General features: G+C 46.8%; 4 protein-coding genes across 4 annotated transcripts; all 4 read left to right on the plus strand.

Moving 5' to 3' along the window:
• Positions 1-153: 153 nt before the first annotated feature.
• LOC133513682 (4-galactosyl-N-acetylglucosaminide 3-alpha-L-fucosyltransferase 9-like) lies at positions 154-5,004 on the plus strand. Its single transcript, XM_061844666.1, has 3 exons — positions 154-192; positions 1,659-1,758; positions 3,479-5,004. Exon 3 carries the CDS (start codon positions 3,488-3,490, stop codon positions 4,565-4,567), a length of 1,080 nt encoding a protein of 359 aa, XP_061700650.1. The 5' UTR covers positions 154-192; positions 1,659-1,758; positions 3,479-3,487; the 3' UTR covers positions 4,568-5,004.
• Positions 158-22,018, plus strand: LOC133513683 (4-galactosyl-N-acetylglucosaminide 3-alpha-L-fucosyltransferase 9-like). The gene is made up of 3 exons (XM_061844667.1): positions 158-192; positions 1,659-1,758; positions 19,497-22,018. The coding sequence occupies exon 3, from the start codon at positions 19,506-19,508 to the stop codon at positions 20,556-20,558; it is 1,053 nt and encodes a 350-aa protein (XP_061700651.1). The 5' UTR covers positions 158-192; positions 1,659-1,758; positions 19,497-19,505; the 3' UTR covers positions 20,559-22,018.
• Positions 6,328-8,269, plus strand: LOC133513262 (4-galactosyl-N-acetylglucosaminide 3-alpha-L-fucosyltransferase 9-like). The gene is made up of 2 exons (XM_061843864.1): positions 6,328-6,406; positions 6,761-8,269. The coding sequence occupies exons 1-2, from the start codon at positions 6,329-6,331 to the stop codon at positions 7,847-7,849; spliced, it is 1,167 nt and encodes a 388-aa protein (XP_061699848.1). The 5' UTR covers position 6,328; the 3' UTR covers positions 7,850-8,269.
• LOC133513302 (4-galactosyl-N-acetylglucosaminide 3-alpha-L-fucosyltransferase 9-like) lies at positions 10,562-15,331 on the plus strand. The gene is made up of 3 exons (XM_061843939.1): positions 10,562-10,674; positions 13,997-14,162; positions 14,241-15,331. The coding sequence occupies exons 2-3, from the start codon at positions 14,006-14,008 to the stop codon at positions 15,176-15,178; spliced, it is 1,095 nt and encodes a 364-aa protein (XP_061699923.1). The 5' UTR covers positions 10,562-10,674; positions 13,997-14,005; the 3' UTR covers positions 15,179-15,331.
• Positions 22,019-22,031: the final 13 nt, after the last annotated feature.

Here is a 22,031-nt window from a genome sequence, read left to right on the forward strand (position 1 = left end):
GCGCATGAACTGGCTTATAAAGCTCCGCTCACTTGTGTACGTTTTGTGTATTTGGCCTTCCTTGACAGTGAACTTGGGTTAGAAAACTTTTATGTCGACTGCAAATCATGAAATGTCAACGCCAATGTCGTCGCGGTATGGCTCAAGGAAAGAATTGTGCCGTCTTGTGAAGTACCTTGCCTGACCAACCAAGTAAGTTGTTGTTTTTTTCTATTCTACGTATTACTGTAACAATATACCCTGACGCGCAAGTATGATGTTGGCGTGCACGTCATTAGTCTTCAAAGTCTTTGATCTTAGCTTGCCGTGGTGTTAAGATTAAGATGAAGCTTTTACGAGCTAAAATTGCCCTGAAGTTCTGCTCCTGGGCAGGCTGTTTGGTCTCTCCGATCTAGAAGACATCAATGTTTGGTGTCATTTAAACCCAAATCCAGGCATTTTTTGTCTGTGAAATCATGAATGCTATGCATCCATTCATTATCTACCGCTTTTCTGGGTCGGGTCGCGGGGGAAGTAGCTTTCAGCAGGGATACCCAGACTTCCCTTTCCCCAGCCGCTTCTTCCAGCTCTTCCGGAGGGATCCCGAGGCGTTCCCAAGACATAATCTCTCCAGCATGTCCTGGGTCGTTCTCGGGGTCTCTTTTCGGTGGGGACGTGGACCAGGGAGGCGTCCATGAGGCATCCGAATCAGATTCCCCAGCCACCTCATCTGGCTCCTCTCAATGCGGAGGAGCAGCGGCTCGACACTGAGCCCCTCCCGGATGACCGAACTCCTCACCCGATCTCTAAGGGAGAGCCCGGACACCCTGCGGAGGCCCTGCTGTTAACTTCTAGTCCAGATCTGGGTCTATCCATCCATCCATGCATTTTCCAAGCCGCTTGTCCTCACAAGGGTCGTGGGAGTGCTGGAGCCTATTCAAGATAATATTGGACAAAAGGCAGATTACATTACGTATATTTGGCTCTGAATTGAGATCATGTTTGTCACCAAGCTATAAATATTTCGATTACAACTTGGTACTTTGCTGATTTGGTATGAGTCAAGGACAGATGGCTTACATTTCGCTGATCATTCAAGATCCGAACTTGGAATTGATATCAAGACTCTGGATCAAGATCATTTTGGAGCCATATTAAAAATCAAAACAATGTGAACAGCTTTCGATTACATTTGGTGTACGAATTTGTTTTCATTGAAGAAAAATAATTACCTCGGAACATGACTTAAGGTCCATTCATGAAATGCAGATCTTGAATCTGGATTCAAATCATTTTCTTATCACAGACACAAGTCTAAAGGTTATATTTGGTGAAACTTCAGTCGGAATCCCGAATGAGTCGATCAATATTGAGTCCAGATCCAGTTGAATTTATGGACTCTAGACCTGGAATCTGGATTCAAATCATTTTAGCATTGCGGATGTGACAGGTATTTTTTTTTTTAATAATTTAGCTCTATAGAATATCACCTTACCTGTGCGTCATAGTGGCACATAGTATGTTAAAGAATGCCCTCTTGACACACCCATGAATGTATGTGAGGCGCTGTGTTGCGAGTAGCTAAGTCTTCGAGCTCTGTAATCTCCTCATCCTCTGGGACAGTGGTTAACTTATTTTTCCACTTGAGTGACAGTTGGGATGTTGAATGTCATTTATAGGCTGGAATATCGCTTTTGTCCTCCACAACACTTGTCGCCAACGACTCTGCGGAGGAAAGTCTGCTTTGCTTGGATTCCAGCTGCAAGTCCAATCCACCAGGTGAGTCTCAGGACTTTTATTTTCCTTAAGAAACCAGACGAGGGAATTAGTTGTAGGATGTAATCCCAATGGTTCGCCGAGAGACGTAAGATGATGTCTTTGGCGAGCATGGCTGAGAAAAGTACAGGTAAAACCAATCTTGTTGGTCCCAAATGCTCACCCCTAAAAAGCAGTGGTAAAACTTTTACGTTTTCCTTGAGAAACCAGAGGAGGGAATTAGTTGTAGGGTCTAACCTCGATGGTGAGACGACTTGTGCAATAGAAGGGACGAGTGGTTCCCTCGGAAAGCTCACCCCTAAAAGTAGAGCTAAAACTACTGACCAGATTTGAAGACAGACATAAGTGGAATCTTTGATGAGCATACCTAAGAAAGGTCGCGGTAAAACCGGGATTAGAATCGGAATCAGCTTTAATGGACAAATATGTAACAACACACAAGGAATTTGTCTCCGGCAGTCGGTGCCGCCCTGGTGCGACATTCATGTTGAGTACTGACAAGGAGAAGAAACTAACAAGATCGAAGAACAATAGACATTCGGTTGTTAGGAAACTATAATCAGAGTCCCCTATTCTGTTCGCGGTTCACGGTTAGAGACCAGTCCAATGACAACTGTGCAAACGGATCTGTTTAAAGAAACAAATTCTGCGCTGGTCCACTTTATATATGACTAATATTAATACTCATTGGACCAGCAGGATGTGACGGTGTGTCCCGACAACGGTGCAAGGCAGAAAAACTAGTAGGTCTGCGCAGGGGCGGCAGAATGTCCAAAGTCTTTGCAGGTCTTGATTACAAGTTGAAGTTCATCCATTTTGTTGGCTAGTGTGATTCGCGAGATGAATCGACGGAAGCCACGGTCTGCGTCCTTGACTGCAGGGTTGAGCTTGTGTACCGGATCGCGAGGCTCTGCGCTGTCTTCGATGTGACGCTCCGTAGAGTGCGACGGCGAGTAACTCCGGGAAAAGATTCAGCGAATTGGCGAAAGTTGTCAAAAAAAAAATGGTCCGGAGAAGACTCTGGTGGTTAGCAAGTCATTTCTTGTGGACTTGAGTCCCAAGACAACCGAAATACAAGCGATACCAAGGAGCACTAGCGAAGGCAGCCACAATTGTCACCGCCATCTTGAAGTGGGTGAAAACTTTAGACCAGCACATCCTTCCCACATTCCTGAGGACCCAGATTCCAGCTGTACCTGTGAGAAGTTTGTATGCCCTCCCTGTTCCTGCGTGGGTTTTGTCTGGATGATTTTGTTTTGTCCCGAATCCCCAAAACATGCATGTTTGGTTCATTAAAAACTCTAAATTGCTTGTAGGTGTGGCGTGAAAATGTTTATTTGTCCCTGCGAACGGCTGGAGACTCATTCAGGGGGGTTCCCTCTCTCTCATCCAGAGTCAGATGGATTAAACTCCAGCCCACAATACTAGACCCCAAGTGGTACAGGAAATGGATGTATGGATTGATTGAATCAGTATGACCTTCTGTTCAAAAGCTATTTAAAGTGGAATTGTGGACCCCCAAATTCCTGTGAATTACTTTTTTTGGGGGGGAAGGGGGGCGGTCACTATCCAGGGCTCGGTCCTTGTACTGCAGTGGATTGTGCACCGTTCGTCACCTGGAAACCTCGTTTGTCGAGACCATCTTAAACCGAGGACTTCTTGAAATTAATCGACATACATTTGGAAATACACTGTCCCGTGACTTGTGCTTCTCTTGTTTCAGGTCGTAGTAATGTCATCGGAACCAGTTCACAAGATCGTACGACTGCTTCTTCTGGGCCTCGTCATCCTAGGATGTTTCATGACTCCCTTTTTTATGTATTTTAAGCCATCCAAAAGCTGTCTATTTGCTTCTGTGGAGTCCATCGCTCCCAGAGAGCGCATCGAGGAGGTCTTGACCACGAATGACCACAATGACACCACGGTGCTCATCTGGCTCTGGCCCTTCGGCAAGAAGAGGGATAAAGTGAATATTTGCGCTTCGAAGTTTAGCATTGACGGCTGCTTCATCACAACGGACCGAAACCTCTACAACAAGTCGGACGGCGTCATCATCCACCATCGTGACATCCACTCTGACTTGTCCAACCTTCCACCGCACCAGCGTCCACCCTTCCAAAAGTGGATCTGGATGAACTGGGAGTCGCCTTCACATTCTTCCAAGCTGGGTAACATGAAGAACCTCTTCAACCTTACGCTCAACTACCGTCTTGACGCCGATATCCCAGTGCCTTATGGCTCTCTGGTTTATACCGAGGGTGAGGACAACTTTGCCCCGCCCAGCAAGGACAAGCTGCTCTGCTGGATCGTGAGTCACTGGGATGAGAACTTCGCACGCGTCAAGTATTACAATGAGCTGCAGAAGCACATCAAAGTTGACGTGTACGGCAGGGCCTTCAACAAGTGCATAACACCCCAGGAGTACGTCTCCACCCTCGCTAGCTGCAAGTTCTATTTGGCATTTGAGAATTCCCTCCACAAGGACTACATCACCGAGAAGTTCTACAACCCGTTGGGAGCGAGCACAGTACCCGTGGTGCTGGGCGCGTCGCGGGAGGATTATGAAAACGTCATCCAGGGGGACGCCTTCATCCACGTGGATGACTTCGCGTCACCCAAGGAGCTGGCTGACTACATCCTGCAACTGGACAAGAACGAAGAGAGGTATCGAAGATTTTTCGAGTGGCGGCGGCACTTTAAGGTGAAGAGGCCGGTGTTCTGGGCAGAGCACGCATGCGTGGCCTGCGACTACCTGCGTAGGCACAGGAAGTACCAGGTGATCCAGAACCTGGACAAGTGGTTCTGGGCCTGAGCCATTTTGTGCCAGTGCTGAACGCTGTCTGATGTTTATTCCTCACCCTCACCGGGACCCGCACATTTTCTTTCTGTATTGATCGAGTGACCAATTTTATTTCATGTGTGCCACTTTTAATAAGGCTTTTTTTTTTTTCCATCGGGCCCCCTGCAAAAATTGACTGTTCTACCCTAGATTTAAACACACATATCTGTAGTTTCAAGTCATTTCATTGTTAAAATGGGTTTATTACTTTTTTTCAAAAGTAGATCCGCTCACCCGTGTACTTTTGGGTATTCGGCCTTCTGTGACTGTGAGCTTGGGGTAGAAAACGTTCTGTTGACTGCAAATGACAAAGTAAGCGCCGACGCCGTTGTCGTCGTTCTGTGGATCAATGAAAGAATTGCGAATCTTTTCAGGCACCATAGCAATTATCCGCCTGTATCTTTTTAAGATATGTAACCCTGGTCCAATAAACCCTGACAAGCAAGTATAATGTCGGCGTGCACGTCATTCGTCTTCAAAGTCTGTGATCTTAGCCTTGCCGTGGTGTTAAGATCAGGTTTGGGCTTTTAAACGCTAAAATTCCGTCTTTCATTGAGATGCCAATGAAGTTCTGACCCCGGACAGGCTATTTAGTCTCTCCAATCAAGAGGACGTCAATGTTTGGTGTTATTTAAACCAGAATTCAATCAATTTGCATGGTAAAATTATGGACATTATTCAATTTAAAATAGAATCAACATGAAGCCCGACCTGTGCCAAGTAATCAATCTGGGACACAGTTTGTTGAAGGAAGTATTCTTGACACACCCAGGAATGTCGATGTTGCGCTGTGTTGCGTGTAGCTAAGTCTTCCAGCTCGGTAATTTAGTTCTATTGTACAGCGATTAACTCGTTTTTGCACTCGAGTGACAGTCGGAACGTTGAATGTTATTTATGAACTGGAATATCGCTCTTATTCTACACAACGCCTGTAGCCGACGACTCTGCGGAGGAAATTCTGCTTTGCCCGGATTCCGGCAGCCAGTCAAATCCACCAGGTTAGTATCAGGATTTTTTTACTTTCCTTGAGAATGCCAAAAGACGGAACTAGTTTCCGGGTCTAACCTCAACGGTTGGTCGACTTCGTGCAATAGAAGGACGAGCGGTACCCTCGGAAAGTGGAAGTAAAACTACTGACCAGAGTTAGAGAGAGACGTGAGATGGTATCTTTGATGACCATAGCTAAGAAAAGTCGAGGTAAAACCAATCCTGTTGGTCCCATTGAAAAGCTCACCCCTAATAAGTAGTGGTAAAACTTTAGACCAGCACATCCGCCTCGCAGTCCTGTGGACCCGAGTTCCGGCTGCGTTTGTCTGCGCGGGTTTTTGTCTGGATATTTCCTCCCACATCCCCAAAACATGCATGGTAGGTTCATTAAAAACTCTAAATTGCTCTTAGTTGTGGACATGAGTGAAAATGTTTATTTGTCCTGTTAGGGTTAGGGTTGTGGACCCGAGTTCCGGCTCTCTCTGTGGAGAGTTTATATGTTCTCCACGGGCCTGTGTGCAAATGGCTGGAAACTCGTTCTGGGTGTTTCCCTATCGTACAGAATCAGAGAGAATAAACTCCACCCCACAACACTAGACGCTAAATGTGTCATGATCCTAGATTCCAGCCAGGGCTGGGCGTGGCCGTCTAATCGGAAGGGTCACACCTGCGCCTCATGACCTCCGATTAGACCCAGTACATATAGGACCCGGGGACGACAGAGACTCTGCTAGATCGTTGCCTCTCATGCTTCGTTCCCGCACTACCGTACTCCTGACGTCTACCTCCCGTGTACCGACCAACGCCTGTCTCCCGACCTACCCCGTAAGCCTGCCGTTACTGATCTTGCTGCTTGTTTGGACTGACTCCCTGGTAACCGACATTGGAACGAATAAAGGCTTATTCCGCACTGCTTACCTCTCACCTGAGTCGTGCATTTGGGTCCACCCCCGAGTCTCGTCCCTGACAAAATGGTGCAGAAAATGGATGAATGGATTGATGGAATCAGTATGACCTTCTGTTCAAAAGGTCATAGGTCCTGTCGTGCAATGCATTGTGCACCATTCGTCACCTGGAAACCTTGTTGGTTGAGACCATCATAAACCGAGGACTTCTTGAAACCAATTGACATGCATTTGGAAATACACTTACCCGTGACTTGTGCTGCTCTTGTTCTAGGTCAAAGTAATGTCATCGAAACCAGTCCACAGGATCCAACGACTGCTTCTTCTGGGCGCCGTCATCCTAGGATGCTTTGTGACTCTCTTTGTGATGTATTTGAACTCGTCCACTGGCTGGCAGTCAGGTACTGTGGAGTCCATTGCTCCCAGCGAGCACCCCAAGGGTATCTTTACCAAGAGCGACCGGAATGTGACCACGGTGCTCATCTGGCTCTGGCCCTTTGGCGAGAAGAGGAGCAAACTGAATGCATGTGCCCAGGAGTTCGGCGTTGATGGCTGCTTCATTACAGCCAACCGAAACTTCTACCAAAAGTCGGACGGCGTCGTCATCCACCATCACGACATCCGCTCCGACTTATCCAACCTTCCGCCACTCCAACGTCCGTCCTTCCAGAAGTGGATCTGGATGAACCTGGAGTCACCTTCGCGGTCTTCCAAGCTGGGTGGCATTAACGACCTCTTCAACCTAACGCTCAACTACCGCCTTGACGCCGATATCCCAGTGCCTTATGGCTCTCTGGTTTCCAGTCAGGGTGTGGACGACTTCATCCCGCCCAAAAAGAACAAGCTGCTCTGCTGGATTGTGAGCAACTGGAACACGAGCTACACACGCGTCAAGTACTACAACGAGCTGGAGAAGCATATCAAAGTGGACGTGTATGGCAGGGCCTTCAACAAGTTCCTCACAACGCAGAAATATGCTTCCACCCTCACGAACTGCAAGTTCTACCTCGCATTCGAGAACTCCATCCACAAGGACTACATCACCGAGAAGTTCTTCAATCCATTAGGAGCGGGCACTGTACCCGTGGTGCTGGGCCCGCCGCGGGCCGATTACGAAAACGTCATCCAAGGGGACGCCTTCATCCACGTGGATGACTTTGCGTCACCTAAGGATCTGGCCGACTACCTGCTACTACTGGACAAGAACGAGGAGATATATCTCCGATATTTTGAGTGGCGGAAGCACTTTAAGGTGAAGAGGAGGCCTTTCTTGACAGAGCACGCATGCGTCGCCTGCGACTACCTTCGCAGGCACAGGGAGTCGCAGGTGGTCAAGAACCTTGACAAGTGGTTCTGGGGCTGAGCCACTTTGTGTCACTGGTGAAGGTTGTCCGACGTTTATTCTTCAACCTCACCAAGATTTTTCCTGGCGTCTCCACTTTTTCATTCTGTTTTGATTCAGCAACCAATTTTATTCCATGTGTGCCAATTTTCAAAGGCTTATTTTTGGATTCATCGGGCCCCCTGCAAAAATGTACTTTTGTACCCTACATTTAAACGCACACATTTATACTTTCAACTCATTACATTGTTAAAACGGGCTTATTCTTTTTTTTCAACCTCTGCAAATGACATCACAAAGTTAAAAAGACCGTAGAGAATTGTTTCATTTTGTCAATCCATGTATGATTTTGAAAAGTCGTGTGTATTGTGCCAGCCCTGCAAACCATCAGATTCTGACGCGTAAAAATTCTCCTCTTACTCCCAAAAATGTCATCATGGTAAGATGTATTTTTTTCCAGCATTATCGTTAGCTAATGTTTCATTTTCGCCATTATTTCGTTGGCAATGTTATGGTGATTTGATTATATAAAGTCGACCCATTTACCCATTTACTTTGTCTACCTATCTGTGTATTGGAGGTGTTTTAGTCTCAGCAAATGGCAATGATCTATGGGGTCCCTCAAGGGTCAGTTCTTGGACCTCTCCTGTTCAGCCTGTATATGCTACCCTTGGGTCAAATTCTTCAAAACTTTGACTACTTTTTGGCTTAGATAAAGCTGTTGAGCTAGTGATGCCCATTTGTGTGTTTGAAACTCACTAGCTAGCTAACTAACTAACTAACTAACCAACTAACTAACTAACTAACTAACTAACTAACTAACATCCCGAATCTAAATAAATAATCAGATATTTCATAACAAGGCCTATCGATCAGCTAGGACAACAACATAATAAGCTAATTAAACAAATTGACTAGCAAGCTTGCTAGGTCTGTGAATAGTTTTGTACTGTCATAGCTAGCTTGACTATCATAGCTACGCAGATGACACACAGTTATATTTAGCAGTGTCTCCAGATGACTACGGTTCAATTGAGGTATTGTGCCGCCATCTAAATCAGAAAAATAACTGGATGAGCCAAAATTTTCTAAAACAAAACCAAGACATTTTTTTTGAGCAATAAAAACAAGAGAATTGCTGTTAGTAAACACCTGGTGGACTCTCTATCTTTAAAAACCAAAGACCAAGTCCGAAACCTTGGTGTTCTGATTGATTCCGACCTGACTTTCGACAATCATATCAAATCAATCGCAAAAACTGCCTTCTACCATCTGAAAAACACATCGAGAGTGAAGTCTTGTATGTGTCAAGCAGACCAGGAAAAGCTTATCCATGCTTTTATCTCAAGTAGACTTGACTACTGTAATGGTCTTCTGACTGGACTCCCCAAAAAGACTATTAAACAGCTGGAGCTTCCAGTCAGCTTTAGAACAGATTGTAAAGTCTTGCTACTGGTCTATAAATCACAACATTATTTAGGTCCTGAATACATGAAAGAAATGCTTACGGAATGCAAACCCAGTCGAGGAAGATAGCAAGACTGAATGTCATGGTACTGGCAACTCATCCATCGCCATTAGTCCCTCCAGCCAAGCCCCCCCCTGCCCGCCCCTCCCAAATGATCGATGGAGGTCCGGTGTACTCGGTACGTCGAGTTCTAACATCCCGTCGTAGAGGGAGGGGTTTCAATAGCTGGTGGGCTGGAGGGATATGGCCCAGAAGAACGTTCCTGGATCCCGTCCCGTTTTATTGTGAACCCCAAACTTTTCAGATTCTTCCACGCATCCCATCCTGAGGCTCCTGGGCCGTCTGGAGCCAGCCGTCTGGGGGGAAACTGTCATGGTCCTGCCGGTCCCAGTCCCGGCTGTGCAGTTCCCAAACACATGCATAGATTAGGAGACGCACACCTGCGCCTCATCAATGATAAAGAACCCCAGTACTTATCGGACCCAGTGGATGGTCTGGCTTTGCCAGATCGTTGCCATCCATACCTCGTACCAGCACTTCCTTGCTCCTGATCCTGAATCCCGGTGTATCGACCTGTGCCTGTCCTCTAACCAACCCAGTAGGCTTAACGTCCGTGATACTGCTGCCCTCTCTGACTGACCTCCCGGTTTACGACCTTTGAACGATTAACTGCCTTCCTGCTTACCGAGTCGTGCATTTGGGTCCACACTAGAGTTCCGGTTATGACACTGAGCTCCCTAAATGGTAAATGAGATGTTGGCAAAGTTGTACAGCATGGAATACGAAAGTTAAGCAGCGGGACACAAAACAGATGACGCACTGTAATGTGGTCGGGAAAAAACAGAAACTGCACCCCGCACAGTCGAAAGTCCACTTAAAAGATGTCTTTGAAGCTGTGAACCTGTAGTGCAAGGGCAAACCTAAACTCCCCCAGATAGTTCCGATCCTGGACGGACTGCTTGGTCCCTCCAACCTAGAGGATATCAGTGTTTAGTGTCATTTAAACCAAAATTCAGACATTTTGAGTGTCCACGTATTTTTTTTTAAAAATCTATTTTTTCCTCTAAAGAATATGATCACACCTGTGCTTGATTGTCAATCTGATGCACAGTATGTTGAAGGAAGCCCTCTTGACACACCCAGGAATGTCTAATGCGCTGTGTCGAGAATGGCCGAGTCTTCTAACTCGGTAATTTAGACATCCTATTGCACAATGGTTAACTCGTTTTTGGACTTGAATGAGCGTTGGAATGTTGAATGTTTTTTTTTTTTTCAGAAACTGGAATATCGCTCGTATTCCACACCGCACTGTACCCAAAGACTCTGAGGAGGAAAGTGTGCTTTGCTTGGATTCCCAGCTGCAAGTCAAATCTACCAGGTTAGTACCAGCATTTGTATTTTTTTGGGGGGGAAGCCACAGGTGCATATTAGTCACTGGATATAATCTTAATTTTTAGCCGACTCGTGCAATAGAAAGACGAGTGGTCCCCTTGGAAAGTTCCCCACAAAAAGTGGAGGTAAAACTACTGACCAAATTTAAAAACAGGCGTAAGCGGTATCTTTGGTGAGCATACCTAAGAAAGGTCAAGGTAGAACCAGGTTTGAATCAGAATCAGATTTATGGCCAAATATGTAACAACAAACAAGGAATTTGTCTCCGGCAGTCGGTGCCGCCCAAGTGCGACGTTTATTTGAGTACTGAGAAGAACTAAGTAACTAAGAAGAACAAAGAACAATAGATATTCAGTTATTAGGAAATTATTCCTTATAATAGTCACAGTTGTGGAAAGACGCAGAGTCTTCTCGCCTTTAGAGCAGTCAGAGTGCGCCAACGCAACGTTAGGTTTATACAGAGTGGCCTTAGCTGTTCGCGGTTCACCGTTATAGACCAGTGCAAAGGGAACAGTTTAAAGTGATCAATTGTGCGATAGTCTCCGGTCTTTCTTCTTTTCCTTTCGGCTTGTCCCGTTAGGGGTCGCCACAGCGTGTCATCTTTTGCCATCTTAGCCTATCTCCTGCATCTTCCTCTCTAACCCCAACTGCCCTCATGTCTTCCCTCACCACATCCATAAACCTTCTCTTTGGTCTTCCTCTCGCTCTTTTGCCTGGGAGCTCCATCCTCAGCATCCTTCTACCAATATACTCACTCTCTCGCCTCTGAACATGTCCAAACCATCGAAGTCTGTTCTCTCGAATCTTGTCTCCAAAACATCCAGCTTTGGCCGTCCCTCTAATGAGCTCATTTCTAATCCTATCCAACCCGCTCACTCCGAGCGAGAACCTCAACATCTTCATTTCTGCCACCTCCAGTTCTGCTTCCTGTTGTTTCTTCAGTGCCACGGTCTCTAATCCGTACATCATGGCCGCCCTCACCACTGTTTTGTAAACTTTGCCCTTCATCCTAGCAGACACTCTTCTGTCACATAACACACCAGACACCTTTCGCCAGCTGTTCCAACCTGCTTGGACCCGTTTCTTCACTTCCTGACCACACTCTCCATTGCTCTGGATTGGTGACCCTAAATATTTGAAGTCCTCCACCCTCGCCATCTCTTCTCCCTGTAGCCTCACTCTTCCCCCTCCACTTTTGTCATTCACGCACAGATATTCTGTTTTACTTCGGTTAATCTTCATTCCTCTCCTTTCCAGTGCATGTCTCCATCTTTCTAATTGTTCCTCTGCATGCTCCCTGCTTTCACTGCATATGACAATATCATCTGCGAACATCATGGTCCAAGGGGATTCCAGTCTAACCTCATCTGTCAGCCTATCCATTACTACTGCAAACAGGAAGTGCGATAGTCTCCGGTATATATTAATAATACTAATACTGATTGGACTAGCTGCATGTGATGCCGTGTCCCAACAACGGTGCAAGGCAGAAACTAGTAGCACAGGGCGGCAGAATGTCCAAAGTCTTTCCAGGTCTTGATCAGAAGTTGAGGTTCATCCATTTTGTTAGCTAGGGAGATTCGCGAGGTGAATCGACTGAATCGACACAGTCCGCGTCCTTGACCGCAGAGTTGAACTTGTGCGCCGGATCGCGAGCCTCTGCGCTGTCTTCGAAGTGACGACGAGTAACTCCAGGAAAAGATTCAGCGAATTGGCGACCGTTGTCAAAAAAAAAAAAAAATTCCGGAGAAGACTCTGATGGTTAGCAAGTCATTTTCTTGTGTACTTGAGTCCCGAGAGAACCGAAATACATGGAAACCTAAGCAATACCAAGGAGCAATAAATCCAGAAACCAGTAGGTCTGTACAAGGCACCAGAATGTCCAAAGTCTCTGCAGATCTTGATCATAAGTCAAAGTTCATCCATTTCAGAATCTGAATCAGTTTTATTGGTCAAGTGTGTAAAAACACACCAGGAAATTTTCTCCGGCAGTCAGACATTCAAAACAAAGCGCAACAAGAACAAAGAACAAGACATTTCTGTTCATAGGAACTAAGAACTAGGAACCTAAGAGTCCCGCAGGATGTAAAATTGTCTTCATTTAACAGGTAAGAGATAAGTGTGTCAACATCCCACATTGTGTTAAGTTTGTGCAGAATTCCTTTACCCGACCGCGGTTCCCGTTATAGACCAGTGCAATGGCAATTGTGCAAAGGGAGCAGTTTGAAGTTGACGAATCGTGTGATAGTCTACAAAATATATGACGAATACTGATTGGACCAGCAGGATGCGATGCCGTGTCCCAACAACGGTGCAAGGCAGAAACGAGTAGCACAGGGCGGCAGAATGTTCAAAGTCTTTGCAGGTCTTGATCAGAAGTTGAGGTTCATCCATTTTTGTTAGCTAGGGAGATTCGCGAGATGAATCGACGGAAGCAACGGTCTGCGTCCTTGACTGCAGACTTGTGTCCCGGATCGCGAGCCTCTGCGCCGTCTTCGCAGCAAACGCTCCATAGAGAGCGCCGACGAGTAATTCCGGGAAAAGATTCAGCGAATTGGTGAAAGTTGTCGAAATAAAGTCCAGAGAAGACTCTTTGATGATTAGCAAGTAATTTATTGTAAAATTGAGTCCCGAGACAACTGGAAAAAAAAAAAACAAATCAGACAAACGTAAGCAATACCAGGAAGCACGTACCGAAGGCAGCCACAATTGTAGCCGCCATCTTGAAGTGGGATAAAACTATAGACCAGAACATCCTTCTCACATTCCTGAGGACCCAGATTCCAGCTGTACCTGTGAGAAGTTTGTACGCCCTCCATGTACCTGCGTGGGTTTTGTTTTGTCTTCTAATCCCCAAAACATGCATGGTAGGTTCATTAAAAACTGTAAACTGCTTGTAGGTGTGCAAGTGAGTAAAAATGTTTATTTGTCCCTGCGAATGGCTGTAAACTCATTCAGTGGGGTTCCCTCTCTCTCATCCAGAGAGAGCTGGATGAAACTCCAGCCCACAATACTAGACCCTAAGTGGTACAGGAAATGGATGTATGGATTTATAGAATCAGTCTGACCTTCTGTTCTAAACTTGTTTAAACTGGAATTGTGGATCCTGAAATTCCTGTGAAATACTTTTTTGGGGGGAGGTGGGTGGTCACTATCCAGGGCTCGGTCCTGTACTGCAGTGTATTGTGCGCCATTCGTCACCTGGAAACCACGTTTGTCGAGACCATCTGAAACCGAGGACTTCCTGAAATGAATTGACATATGTTTGGAAATAGACTTTCCCATGACTTGTGCTTCTCTTGTTTCAGGTCGTAGTAATGTCATCGGAACCAGTCCACAGGATCCAACGACTGCTTCTTCTGGGCGCCGTCATCCTAGGATGCTTTGTGACTCTCTTTGTGATGTATTTGAACTCGTCTACTGGCTGGCAGTCAGGTACTGTGGAGTCCATTGCTCCCAGCGAGCACGCCAAGGGTATCTTTACCAAGAGCGACCGGAATGTGTCATTCACGATCTGTCCATTTGGTTCTGTGGAGTCCATCACTCCCAGAGAGCGCATCGAGGATGTCCTGACAAAGAAGGACCACAATGAGACCACGGTGCTCATCTGGCTCTGGCCCTTCGGCGAGAAGATAGATAAAGTGAATGTCTGCGCTTCGAAGTTCAGCATTGACGGCTGCTTCATCACGACCGACCGAAACCTCTACAACAAGTCGGACGGCGTCATCATCCACCATCGTGACATCCGCTCCAACTTGTCTCACCTGCCACCGCCACACCAGCGTCCATCCTTCCAGAAGTGGATCTGGATGAATCTCGAGTCACCGACGCACTCTTCCCAGCTGGCTGTCATGAAGAACCTCTTCAACCTGACGCTCAACTACCGCCGCGACGCCGATATCCCAGTGCCTTATGGCTCTCTGATTTTCATCGAGGGTGTGGACAACTTTGTCCCACCCAGGAAGAACAAGCTCCTATGCTGGATCGTGAGCCACTGGAAACAGAACATGGCGCGTGTCAAGTACTACAACGAGCTGCAGAAGCACATCAAAGTGGACGTGTATGGCAAGGCCTTCAACAAGTCCATCACACGCCAGGATTATGTCTCCATCCTCACCAGCTGCAAGTTCTACCTGGCGTTCGAGAACTCCATCCACAAGGACTACATCACCGAGAAGTTCTACAACTCGCTTGGAATGGGCACCGTACCCGTGGTGCTGGGCCCGTCGCGGCACAACTACGAGAACTTCGTCCAGGGGGACGCCTTCATCCACGTGGATGACTTCGCGTCACCCAAGGATCTGGCTGACTACATCCTGCAACTGGACAAGAACGAAGAGAGGTATCGAAGATTTTTCGAGTGGCGGCGGCACTTTCAGGTAAAGAGGCTGCATTTCTGGATAGAGCACGCATGCGTGGCCTGCGACTACCTGCGCAGGCACAGGAAGTACCAGGTGGTCAATAACCTGGACACGTGGTTCTGGGACTGAGCCACTTTGTGTGAATGCTGAAGGCTGTTCTGATTTGTTTATTCCTCATCCTCACCGGGACCTGCACATTTTCTTTCTGTATTGATTCAGTGACCAATTTTATTTTCATCTGTGCCAATTTTAATAAGGCTTTTATTTTCCCCCAAAATGTAGTTTTCTACCCTCGATTTCAACACACATATCTGTACTTTCAACTCATTACATTGTTAAAATGGGTTTATTACATTTTTTTTTTCCAACCTCTGCAAATGACATCACAAAGTTAAAAAGACCGTAGAGAATTGTTTCATTTTGTCAGGTCCGAGGATGATTTGTAAACCATCAGATTCTGACGCGTAAAAATTCTCCTTTTACTTTGAAAATCTCAAGGTAAGATGTATTTCTTTCCAGTACTCATCATTAACTATTGTGTCATTTTCGTCATTATTTCGTTGGCCATGTTATGGTGATTTGATGACATAAAGTCGACCGATTTCCCTGGTCTACCTATGTATAGTCCACCTATGTACCCGTTTAATCTAGCCCAAGATAGTCTGAGCTACCTGTGTACCCCGCACAGTCGAAAGTACACTTCAAAGATGTCTTTGAAGTTGTAGTCCAAGGGCAAGTCTAAACTCCCCCAGAGGCTGCTGTTCCACGACAATCCTCCTGGCATCCTGCCCAGGCCGGGCGTGGCCAGGCAATTAGTCGGCACACACCTGTACTTTGTTTCGGCTGGTTACGCCCGGTGCTTATAGGACGACTGGTCCTCGGCCAGATCGTTGGGGTTCATGCCCCGTTCCAGCACTCCCATATCTCTGATCGTATTCCTGTGTGTACCGACCCCCGCCTGTTCTCCGACCGACCCCGGAAGCCTGACTCCTTTGACACTTCTTCCTTCCGTGATCGATCTCACGTGTACCGACCCCTGCTTGCCCGCTGATCTGCTCCCTACGCCCGACGTCCTGATTATCGCTGCTATACCTGACCGCCTGCCCGATCCCCGACCTTGGATTAATAAACCTTTTTCCCGAATTACCTCTGCGTCTCCCGTGTACTCCTGCATTTGGGTCCACCCTCCGTTCCGATGGGTCGTGACACTACTAGCCACCAAACTGCTCCTCTGCCTCGTATGTCAGGATTCCACACTCACTATGTCTGATTTTGGTGGGAAAAAATTGCGGCACGGTGCCTCAGCTGGTAAAGCGTTGGCCTCACAGGTCACAGTTTGCATGTTCTCCCCGTGCCTGCGTGGGTTTTCTCCGGGCACTCCGGTTTCCTCCCAAGTTCCAAAAACATGCATTCGCTGGAGACTCTAAATTGCCCCCAGGGTGTGGTTATGAGTGCAACTGTTGTTTGTCTCCATTTGCCCTGCGATTGGCCGGCAACCAGTTCAGGGTGTATCCCGCCTCCTGCGCGATGACAGCTGGGATTACCTCCAGCATTCCCGTGACTCTCGTGAGGATAAGCATCTCAGAAAATGGATGGATGGATGGATGGATAGATAAATGATAGAAATACATTTGCTTTTCTTTGCTTACATGTCGATTCAATGATGAAACAGAAAGGACAAGACTAGTTTTGTTAGCACGTCTATGGCATTTAGCAAAATGTGTAACCATTATGGATGGATGGAGGGATGGAAATACATTTCTTTTCCTTGCTTGCATGTCGATTCGACGATGAAACAGGACAAGACTAGTTTTGTTAGCATGTCTATGGCATTTAGCAAAACGTCCAACATTAATTGGACTCCCTAAATTGCCCCTAGGTGTGATCGTGAGTGCGGCTTTTTGTCTCTATGTGCCCTGTGATTGGCTGGCAACCAGTTCAGGGTGTAACCCGCCTCCTGCCCGTTGACAGCTGGGATAGGCTCCGGCACTCCCTGCGACCCTTGTGAGGTTAAGTGGCTAAGAAAACGGACGGACAGACGGATGGGTCGGACCTCTTACTGCTCTGCCCTACAAGGGTGTTCCAGATCTTCAAGACCCCCCCCCCCCCACGAGTTGGGGGACTTGTATATCAAAGTGCCACTAAATGTATTTTTTTTCTTACAAATTTGTAGTTTTTTTTTACTCTCACGTGAGTACATTTAGGCCATCTGTATTTGTAACTCCTTTGTCAGAATAGGCGCGCAACATTTTTCCTTCTCCACCAACGCTGACACGCCCCGGAGAACAAAACAAAAAAAAAAGAAAAAGTAAATAGAGAGCGGTAAAGTCGGCCTATGTGGAAAACCTGTTCTACGGAGAAGAAAAAAAAAAAAGGTAGCATTGACATGGAGCATCACGAACGGAGTCGGAGAAGACGAGACATGCAAGCTGCTGCTACGTGAGCGGTGAGAGAACAACGGAGAAGGTCGGACTGGAGGAAAATTTTCAGCGACGCTTCTCCTCAACTCACAGCCATCATCGCCACATGGATTGGATGAGATCATTCTGGGAAGTTTTGAGATACAAGATAGTGATGGTTGAGAGGAAACGGCCGCAATACATGTCTGGCCGGTTTTGGAGGACATAGATTGTACAGAATGTGCGAGAACACTAAAAATGGAACGGTGACAGGGTGGGGGGATGTCGTAATTCGCCTAGATGAAACTGCTTATTAGTAGGTCCGCTCACCTGTGTGTACGTTTTTGGACGTGGCCTTCCGTGACTTTGGCCTCGGGGTAGACAACATTCCGTCGACGGCAAATCGCAAACCCTCAACGTTGATGCCGTCGCCGTCGGCGTCGTTCTGTGGACCGAGGGAACAATTGTGCTGTTTTACAAGGTGACAAAGCAAGTAAGTGGCCTGTTTCTTTTTCGTGCGACGTATTCCTGGTGCAATAAACGCTGACAAGTCTGTGATCTTGGCCTGCCGTGGTGTTGAGATCAGGTTTGGGCTTTTAAACGCAAAAATTCCGTCTTTTTTGAGACGCCAATGATGTTCTGACCCTGGACAGGCTATTTAGTCTCTCCAATCAAGAGGACATCAATGTTTGGTGTTATTTAAACCAGAATTCAATCAATTTGCATGGTAAAATTATGGACATTATTCAATTGAAAATAGAATCAAGCCCAGGTATTTTTAAAAAATAATTTATCTCTATATAATGTCATCATACCTGTGCCAATTAGTCAATCTGGCACACAGTTTGTTGAAGGAAGTATTCTTGACACACCCAGGAATGTCGATGTTGCGCTGTGTTGCGAGTAGCTAGCTCGGTAATTTAGTTCTTCTACTGTACGTTTTTGCACTCGAGTGACAGTCGGAACGTTGAATGTTATTTATGAACTGGAATATCGCTCTTATTCTACACAACGCCTGTAGCCGACGACTCTGCGGAGGAAATTCTGCTTTGCCCGGATTCCGGCAGCCAGTCAAATCCACCAGGTTAGTATCAGGATTTTTTTACTTTCCTTGAGAATGCCAAAAGACGGAACTAGTTTCCGGGTCTAACCTCAACGGTTAGTCGACTTCGTGCAATAGAAGGACGAGCGGTACCCTCGGAAAGTGGAAGTAAAACTACTGACCAGAGTTAGAGAGAGACGTGAGATGGTATCTTTGATGACCATAGCTAAGAAAAGTCGAGGTAAAACCAATCCTGTTGGTCCCATTGAAAAGCTCACCCCTAATAAGTAGTGGTAAAACTTTAGACCAGCACATCCGCCTCGCAGTCCTGTGGACCCGAGTTCCGGCTGCGTCTGTCTGTGCGGGTTTTTGTCTGGATATTTCCTCCCACATCCCCAAAACATGCATGGTAGGTTCATTAAAAACTCTAAAATGCTCTTAGTTGTGGACATGAGTGAAAATGTTTATTTGTTCTGTTAGGGTTAGGGTTAGGGGGTTGGACCCGAGTTCCGGCTGTGCCTGTGGACAGTATGTATGTTCTCCGCGAGCCTGCGTGGGTTTTGTGTGGATGCTCTTATTTCCTCCCACATCCCCAAAACATGCATGGTAGGTTCATTAAAAATGTGAGTGTTTATCCCGTATGCGCCCCGCGATTGGTTGGCAACCAGCTCAGGGTCTTTCCCTCCCTCACATCCAGAATCAGATGGAATAAACTCCAGCCCACAAAACTAGATACTAAATGGTACAGAAAATGGATAGATTGATCAAATCTGTGCGACTGGAATTGTGGACCCCCAAATTCTGGTGAATGACTTTTTTTTTTTTTTTTTTTGGGGGGGGGGGTCACTATCCAGGGCTCAGTCCTTGTACTGCAGTGGATTGTGCACCGTTCGTCACCTGGAAACATTGTATGTCGAGACCATCGTAAAACCGACGTCCTCCTGAAATCAATTGACATACATTTGGAAATGCACTTTCCTGTGACTTTGTGCTGCTCTCGTTTCAGGTCAGAGTAATGTCATCGGAACCAGTTCACAGGATCCTACGAGTGGTTCTTCTGGGCACCTTCATCATAGGATGCTTCGTGACTTTCTTTTTGATGTATTTTAAGCCATCCGCCTGCTGGCTGTCAGGTCCCGTGGGGTACGTCACTCCCACCAAGAGCGATCCCAAAGTGACCACGGTACTCGTCTGGTTCTGGCCCTTTGGAGAGAGGTACGACCTGAACGTATGCGCCTCGGAATTCAGCATTGACGGCTGCTTCATCACGGCCAACCAGACCTTCTTCAACCAGTCGGACGGTGTCGTCATTCACCATCGTGACATCCGCTCCGACTTGTCCAACCTTCCGCCGCTCCGGCGTCCGTCCTTCCAGAAGTGGATCTGGATGAATCTAGAGTCGCCGACGCACTCTCCCCAGCTGGCTGGCACGAAGAACCTCTTCAACCTGACGCTCAACTACCGCCGCGACGCCGACATCCCAGTGCCTTATGGCTTTGTGGTTTCCACCGAGGGTGAGGACAACGTCATCCCGCCCAGCAAGAACAAGCTGCTCTGCTGGATTGTGAGCAACTGGAACCAAGAGCACGTGCGGGTCAAGTACTACAACGAGCTGTACAAGCACATCAAAGTGAACGGGTATGGCAGGGCCTTCGGAAACCGCATCGAAAACCAGGACTACTTCCCCACCGTCGCCAGCTGCAAGTTCTACCTGGCATTTGAGAACTCCATCCACAAGGACTACATCACCGAGAAGTTCTACAACCCGCTAGGAGTGGGCACCGTACCCGTGGTGCTGGGCCCTTCACGGGACAATTATGAAAACGTCATCCAGGGGGACGCCTTCATCCACGTGGATGACTTTGCGTCCCCTAAGGATCTGGCCGACTACCTGCTGCTACTGGATAAGAACGAAGAGATGTATCTAAAATATTTTAAGTGGCGGCGGCACTTTAAAGTGAAGAAAACGCACTTTTGGGCTGAGCACACGTGTCTGGCTTGCGATTACCTTCGCAGGCGGAGGGAGTACAAGGCCATCAAGAACCTGGACAAGTGGTACTGGGGCTGATGACGTTTATTCATCAGCCTCAGCAAGATACCTCCCGGGACCTGCACTTTTTCTTTCTGTATTGATTGAGTGACCAATTTTATTTCACGTGCGGCCATTTTGGTAAGCCTTATTGTTACATTTCTCCCGTCCTCCCGCCTATGAACACATTCAACAGTTGATCAGTGGTGCTTAAACTGTTTGGATCTTTACTGATTTTGTAACACACCAAAGTTAAACCACAGGATTAAAGGTCAAGTGTCATGAAATGGATGATTTTTAGTGTGTTATTAATGAAAAAATGCCACCCGCTATGGACTCATCCGTTTTTTTTTTCACCACAAAACATGATTTTGACGTATACGGCTTTTTGTAACTCCCGCCATGAAAATCCTTTCGAGGGATTTGTTTTCGCGAAGAAGCAGGAAACGACGTACGGTGCAGGAGCGTCCTCCAGTGGACTCGTTTGTTTCTATCAGTTTTACCTCCGGGAAGGTAGCTCGTTGTTCCTTCGCGTTAGCCGAAATGCCGGCTCGTTACATTGCCGGATATTGCTCGAACGCTCGGGAGGATGGATTTACCCTTCATCAGTTCATAAGAGACGCGGTTTGTCGTTAAAAATGGATTCCGCGGGTGCAAAGGACAAGAGCATTGTGGGTCCCATAACGTAACAAAAGATCTGCATACGTATGACAGAGGTGCTAAATGTGTCGACGTGTCGGTCGGCTGGCCGGCAAAGGCTGCAGCGTCAGGCTTGCGGACGGCAACGGCGCACTCAGCCGGTGGCCTTGTCAGCCGGGTTGGCTCGTTGCGGCGCTGGGCCGTGACGGCTCATCTGCGCCACGGAAGCGAATCGTACAGGGAGGGGGTTTGGCCCTGATCCGCATATCATCTAAATATGGCTCGAAACAAAGGGGAATATTGGCCCGATAACTTCACTCGGTTGTGTGATAGTCTCGTCTTCCTTCCGTGTCAGAAGGGGTGTGTTCGTCTCCCGTAGTAGGGCTCCACAGCGTGTTTTCATCGGCAAATGTCCGGGGTGATGTCACGGACAGGAGATGCAGCCAATATGGCGACCACTTGGGTATCGAACGACACTTACGCGACTTTGCGCATGGATGACGCGCTCTCCGCTCATCTTTATTTTTCCGTATAGACATTGAAGTGAATAATGTTATATGTATTTTTCATTACAATATCCATTTTCGAATGTTTATAGGGATGACGCTTGACCTTTAATCATCACATTTTATGCAGAGTTCCCAAGATATTAAAACAACCAATAGAACGAGACCTTGCAACCAATTTTTAATGTGAAAGAAATCCTGAATGCTTTTAATTTTTTTCTATACACACCGTAGCACTTTGATCTTTCATTGAAATGTGAAATGCATATTTGTGTGTGTCATTATTAATATCAAACACTGATGTCATCCTCTGCCCAAAGGGACAATTTTTTTTTAAATTACTATAATTAAAAAATGTGCTGTAATT

This window comes from Syngnathoides biaculeatus, chromosome 15 (genome assembly GCF_019802595.1).
Source record: "Syngnathoides biaculeatus isolate LvHL_M chromosome 15, ASM1980259v1, whole genome shotgun sequence".
Lineage (NCBI taxonomy): Eukaryota > Metazoa > Chordata > Actinopteri > Syngnathiformes > Syngnathidae > Syngnathoides > Syngnathoides biaculeatus.